We start from the raw sequence: 7,143 nt of genomic DNA on the forward strand, positions 1-7,143 counted from the left end.
AGGAATTCACTGTAATGGTTAATTGCCATTCATCTTTAGGTGTTGTTCAAATAATGAGAGTTGAGTTGAGTTGAGCAGAGTACACCAAATCTCAAACCTCTGATCTCCCCTGAATAATGCAGATGAGACATCTCATGGTCTTCAGGATCCGAGAATATTAAGATTCTGTATGTGAGACAATTCCACATCAGTTGAATCATTAAATCACGTGAATTTCACCTAGATCTCAACTTAAGAAACTTAAGGGAAATCTTGCTTTGAACTTCAGGGTCCAGGCACTCCAGATTTTCCTTGAGTCTTATTTCCATTCTAATTATAAAAACATGAAACCCCTCTTATTCTCTTGATCAATGCTAAATCAATAGTCTTTGATTAATATACAAATATTTTAGATTTTTTATATGTTATGCAAGTTGTCATTGAGAAGAGGAAAAATATATTTATAGTGCTACCTTCCACTACTACAATGTGTCTAGGATGTAAAGGCATGAAACATCTTAAAAAAGTAAAAAAAAAACTTGAGAGTTAATGCTGCTACTCCATACTAACCCACAGGTGAGAGCATAAGCCCTCCTCATATGGATGTTAGCTCCTGCCCAGCCATATTCAACAAGGTACATCAATATAATTACAAGGATTCCAGTATTAAACTTTTGGAAAAGTCCTATTCTTTAGCTATGTTATTAAAGATCCATCTATAAGCTATTTGTCAAGAAAGAGGGAAGGACAAATTAAAATTATAATTATATTTCTCTTAAAATGAAGTATTAGGCCCTCTGGAAGAGGAGGAAGAGCTAAATCAATAGGGCTCTTAACACGGGGAGCTTGTGTGTTCTTTCACATTTATTCCTTCATAGAGTTGTGTAGGCAGGGGAAGTACTGACATGTGCCCTCTGAATTAGTCAGCACAGCAGCTTTAAGATCTGAGACTGCTAAAGAGCTTTTTTGTTGTTGTTTTAATTCTTGCTATTTGTCACCTTGTTATTTCAAATCCTCTGTTTGAGATTCTTCATTAAATTATGGTTCAAACTATGCCTGGAAACAATTTACATTCAGAAGAGAGAAGACAAAGTATTGAGGGGAAAGGGTTCAAAAGAACAGACAGAAGAGAAGGGACAGTGAGGGACGAACAAGGTAAAAGGAAGTGAGGGAGGGAAAAAGGAAGAAGCCAATAAAGGGAAGAAGGGAGGGAGAAGAAATTAGTGGAGAAGAAAGAAGTGAAAAGGTGATCAGACGAAAAAAGTAACAAGAGTTAAATAATGATAAATGAATTTTTTTTAATTTTATTTATTTTATTTTTTTCCCCTAAAGCCCCAGTAGATAGTTGTATGTCATAGTTGCACATCCTTCTGGTTGCTGTATGTGGGATGCGGCCTCAGCATGGCCGGAGAAACGGTGCGTCGGTGTGCGCCCGGGATCCAAACCCGGGCCGCCAGTAGCGGAGCACACGCACTTAACCGCTAAGCCACGGGGCCGGCCCGATAAGTGAATTTTGGATGTTTCTCTCCAAAACTTTGCCCACTGAGCAAATATACACACAAATACACACACACACGTAGGCCTAACACACACATAAGAGAGATAATCAGGAAATTTTACAAGAGATCCTCTGTTTATGCTTTATATGTGAATATAAAGACAACACCTCAGTCCAAGGTATCACTATATCACAAGGTTCATTGAACTTCATGACTATATCATGGTAAAGACGTGAGTTCGACATTTGCTTCCCCAAGCCTTCTACCATGACACCTCTTCAAGCTCAGCTTTACTCTGGTTTCTGTCTTTCCTCACTTCCAACACCCTCTATCAAATCTCAGGTACTACGTGGAAAGGTCCCAGCATCTTTCTCACCACAGTGTGGGAAGGTTGATAGAAGGGTTTTTCTTATCTACCAACACTCAACTTAGAATTACCTAAAGAGGAAAGGAGAAAGAAATAAATGTCAATTTTCAAGTCATTATCTAATAAGGAAGATGCTCTGCCACCTCCAAGCTCCACTAAGTCCATCTGGGGCAGGACTGAGATCCAGGAACTCATCACCATCCAAATACTTGGGGAGTGTAATTTACAATGTGCTCCCAGGAGTATGTTTGTCCTTATTACTGCATGAGTTTCATGTGTATGGATCCAGCAGGGTATTAAGTCATCATCTGCTAGCTCCTTTTCTTCTGAACATCCATCCCCAGGGCCCAGAGAAATGGAGACAGAAAGACAAACGACTTCTGGTTCTCTTGGTAGAGATGGTGTCTGTGTCTTGTGGGTGCTCGTCTCCTCTCCCTCAGGGATACTTAGGGACAACCTGGGAGGGCTTGGGTGGAGATGAGCTCACCATAAAATCCTTACTGCTGGTGCTCACAGTGAGCAGGCTCCAGTCCCTGCATCAGCCTGTGTCAAGAGAACAGGGACAACTCCGGGACCTGCAAAGTCCCTCTTTTAGAGACTGGAGGGAGCAAGATCCTCAGCTCTGACCTTCAAAATCTCTCCTGACTTCTGTGCAATTTCCTCTAAATCTAATCCTATCTCTGATATAAGACCAGGGCTGGTGCCACAGTGAGTAAAGGGCTTTTGCAAAGTGTGGTACTTTAGAGAAGCTGGGGTCTGGAGGAAGGAAGGGCTTCGGAACAGCAGACTGAATGGGAGGTACAAGGTCAACTTTTGGGCAGGCAGCTTTCTGGGCTTAAAACGGGTTGGAATTTGCAGAGCTAGGGTCATAATCTGCTCACTGAGGAAGATCATGTATATCATGAATTGTCATGTAATAGGTGCATACTTCTATGGAACATTTTAGTTTTTCCCTTTCCATCACCCCTGTGGTCATGTGGTTGGTGGAATGACAACCACAGAAAATGAAAGAAGAGCCCAAAGACTTGATTAAATTCCAGATATGCACTTTGGATGTATTGCTAATGTAATGCCTTTCATTCACCCATCCATCTATCCATACATCCATCCATCCAACAAATGTATTGGGCACTGTCCAAATGCAGTGGGACCTAGAAACAGCATCTACTCAGAACCAAGGAAGCAGCCCTGCAAGAGGGTAGGGTGGGGCAGAAGTAGGAATATTATACACTTAACTCTTTATATCGATAATCTCTTGCTCTGACTCTATACCATAAATTACTTCTGTGAATGCTGACCATATTAGTGATGTCGCTATGCTCATGCACAGAAGGGAAACAGCCAGATTTTCCTTGCAGCATCAGGAAGTAAAAAACTTAGCGCCAACTTCATTTGCTAAAGTCCTAAAATTAGTGAACACAGAGGGAAACAGACCTCCTTGAAGTTACATTTGTAAATCTCACTCCCTAATTCATTCGTTAGTATATTTAGCCCACAATCATTTATTGAGCACCTGCTATGTGCGATTTACTCTGCAGAAGTTATAAAATAAGAGCAAATCAAATGATAAAGAGAAAGTGAAAACAAAATTTGAAAACTAAGTAAATTAGAAATAAAACTACATGACAATATGGCTATGGGCGTTTCTTAAAAATAAAATGATTAGTGATTCTGGAAAACAATTTATTCTGTGGTTACCACCATGATAGTAAAAATATGGATCTTGCCATCAAAGTTAAATAAAATTCTGTAGAAATGAATATAGTACGAGACACCCTGTGTTCACTCGTATTAGTTACCTGAACAGATTTTCTTTCTGCTTTACTATGGATTAAAGGATTTGACATAATGACCCTGAAAAGAATGGTTAGCTGAGTCAACACACGATATATACCTTAAACCTCCTCTTTCTGTTTAATAACTAATCCAGATCCGCATTTGCTCCTCAGCGCACAGTGCACTGCAGCAGCAGTGACCAATACAGGCCCTATAGCCAGCGCATGTCAGAAAATCAGACATGGGTCATGGAATTCATTCTTCTGGGATTCTCACTCAGCCCAAAGATGCAGATGCTCCTCTTTGGGCTCTTCTCTCTGTTCTACACCTTCACCCTTCTGGGGAACGGGGTCATCCTGGGGCTCATCTGGCTGGACTCCCGACTGTACACCCCCATGTACTTCTTCCTCTCACATCTGGCCATTGTTGATATTTCATATGCTTCAAACAATGTCCCGAAGATGTTGGCAAACCTTCTGAACAAGAAAAAAACTATCTCCTTCATCCCGTGCATAATGCAGACCTTTTTATACATGGCTTTTGCTCACACCGAATGTCTCATCTTAGTGATGATGTCCTATGATCGGTATGTGGCAATCTGCCACCCACTGCGTTATTCTGTCATCATGAGCTGGAGAGTGTGCATTGTTCAGGCCGTCAACTCCTAGGCATGTGGCTCCATCCTGGCCCTGGTCCATGTGGTTCTCCTTCTGAGGCTGCCCTTCTGTGGGCCTCATGAAATCAACCACTTCTTCTGTGAAATCCTGTCTGTGCTCAGGCTGGCCTGTGCTGACACTAGGCTCAACCAACTTGTCATCTTTGCTGCTTCTGTGTTTATTTCAGTTGGGCCCCTCTGCTTGGTGCTGGTGTCCTACACGTGCATCCTGTTTGCCATCCTCAGGATCCAGTCTGGGGAAGGCCGCAGAAAGGCCTTCTCCACCTGCTCCTCCCACCTCTGCGTGGTCGGGCTCTTCTTTGGCAGCGCCATCGTCATGTACATGGCCCCCAGATCCCACCACCCTGAGGAGCAGCAGAAGATCCTTTCCCTGTTTTATAGTCTTTTCAACCCTATGCTGAACCCACTGATCTACAGCCTGAGGAACGCAGAGGTCAAGGGTGCCCTGAGGAGAGTTCTGTGGGAGGAAAGATCAATGTGAGGGACGCCAGAGAGAGCCTTGAAGGTGGAAGATTTGTTCTCTATGAGATTTGAGGGAATGGTAATGTAAATGCCTTAAAATTTCATGTCCAAGATTTCTGTTCTTAAGAATATACATCGATCAGATTCTGTCCCTAAACAGAGGGTACTGGCCAGACCACAAAGCATAACACAGGCCACAGAGAAGAGTTACGCAGTGGTGTAGGAGCATAGAGCCGTGAACCCCAACGGCTCGTTCCCAGCACTACCTAAGATCCAGTTTCTTTCCTTTTGAGGCTTCATTCTTTCAAATCTTTTCTTAAATTCCTCTATGATTTCCATCTCCCTCCTTGCTGTAAGTATATGCTAATTATCCCATAATATATGCTACTACAAGAGTGCACCTCTAACAAGACAGAATAAATACTGACCTTGGTTAAGCAGTCCCCTACTGGGAAATGCAGTAAGGACTCAGGTAGAGCCAACACCCTGGTCTGGAACATCTGAGGATGACATTAGTGCTGAAAAATCAATCATCTGAATCCAAGCCTAATGAATCTATTTCTATAAAAAGCAAAGTTTAATTTTATTGATTTTTTTATATGACAGACAGAGAAATATTAGGATCTAGGTTTCATTTCATTTAATTCTGCACCATTTAATTAGAAAGAGTTTGTATTTAGAATAAATATGAGAGTCAGTTATAGGGAGAGTTATGTTTTCCAGAGTTCAGGTTACAAAGCTTGGTGTAGGTGACAATTGACCATTATGATGATTGCATAAAATATTCTAGGAGTAAGAAAATATTGTAAAAGGAAGAAAGCATCAAGGGAAGCTAATAGCTTGCCCTAACATTGTAGACGAACACTTAGAACCAATAACAAGACAAAATCTGATAAGGGCTTGTAGGAACCTCAACAAAAAGTCCAAAGAGCACATGCTCCAGTGATATAAATCACTTATTTTGGATCCAAGTGGTCAGAATGATAGGGAAGAGTAATTTGTTTTCTTTCAACACAAGTTCAGGACCTAAGTGGCCAGCAGAGTATGATAATGGTGATTTCTTTAACATAGAAAGTATGGTGTCTTTTGAATTCTCTTCTCTTCCTCTCTACTCTTGTACTATCATATGACTTTCAAGTGCATATGATAATAGTATATTATATGCTTTCTATAGATTTTTCTATTTTTTTCACCCTAATTCTCTCATGTATCATTATCACTCCATATCTTTCTTCTCCCATGAAATTAAAAAACACAGGGGAAAGTTTTCCCTTCTACTCTCTCTCCTAATGCATTATTTTCCTCTCAGTCTTCAAAAAGCCTATTGCTGACTACTCTATTCATTAGTTCATTTGGGCGAAACATTTTGTCTCTGGCCATTATCTCAGTCTTCTTACTTCCACAGTTTCAGGACATTTTCAGCCCACAGAAATCCACAAACCTTGCTCTGCTCCCCTGTCCCCCCGAAAAAGAACAATTTGAATAAAGAAATGAATATGGGCCTTAAATGTAACTATTAAGCACTGTGGAGTTATCGTGTGCCCTATTTTAGAGGTAGAAAGAAAAGAAACAGAGAATATTTTAATTAAAAAATGACATTTTAACTATATCTAGAAAAATTATTATATTGTCTAAAATATATATACATGTGTTAAGGTTAAAACCCTAAAAGGGAATTGGAAAAGGCAAGTACAGAATAATATCTTTCATACAAAATATAAGCCATAGGTTTGAATTCATAATTTTCCTACAAGGGCCCATTAGAAAAATCAGAGGTTGACATTCAGTCTTACTTCAGTTCAACGATACTTGAGAAAAAACAGACCAAAAAGACCCAGCTGCTGCAGAGATAACTGTAGATGAATTCCAGAGAGATGTCCTCCAGCAGGTCTGAGGAGTGGCTCTGACTGAAAAAAACACCAGAAAACTATATTTTGTTAATAAATTGCAGAAAATGCCTGAGTATATGAGAGATTACTATTAATTTTCAATATTTGAGTTTTAGGATTTTAATAAACAAATTATATCTTGGTGTTATGACTTCTTTTTATATATATTATTTTAGTATTAATCACTATTTTCAAAGGGCTGAGGACAAGAGGAAAAAGATGCATTCACTGTATGCTAAGGATTCTGCCAGGTGCTTCCCAAGGGTTACCCTATTTCTCTGTCACCAATAACACTGGAAAGCAGATATTATTTTCCTCCTTTAATAGCTAGGGAAACAAAGTTTCAGAGTGATTTAGTAACTTTCCCTGCCCCGCACAGCAAGTAATAGAACGGAGTTGGGAGTTTAATGTGATTGTACTGATTCCAAACCCACACTGCTTCTTATTAGCTTTCGTCCCCAAACATCACAGATTTTAGCTCAACATGGGTTAGGC

The 7,143-nt window shown here is 40.2% G+C and overlaps 1 protein-coding gene across 1 annotated transcript; it reads left to right on the forward strand.

Moving 5' to 3' along the window:
* Positions 1 to 3,845: 3,845 nt before the first annotated feature.
* On the forward strand, positions 3,846 to 4,870 carry LOC101397927 (olfactory receptor 2A5-like). The gene is given in 1 exon segment (XM_014787789.2): positions 3,846 to 4,870. A coding segment is annotated over 1 exon segment (933 nt). The 3' UTR covers positions 4,779 to 4,870.
* The last annotated feature ends 2,273 nt before the right edge of the window (positions 4,871 to 7,143 follow it).

Source organism: Ceratotherium simum, chromosome 1 (genome assembly GCF_057802395.1).
Source record: "Ceratotherium simum simum isolate JZ-2026a chromosome 1, ASM5780239v1, whole genome shotgun sequence".
NCBI classification, from domain to species: Eukaryota; Metazoa; Chordata; class Mammalia; order Perissodactyla; family Rhinocerotidae; genus Ceratotherium; species Ceratotherium simum.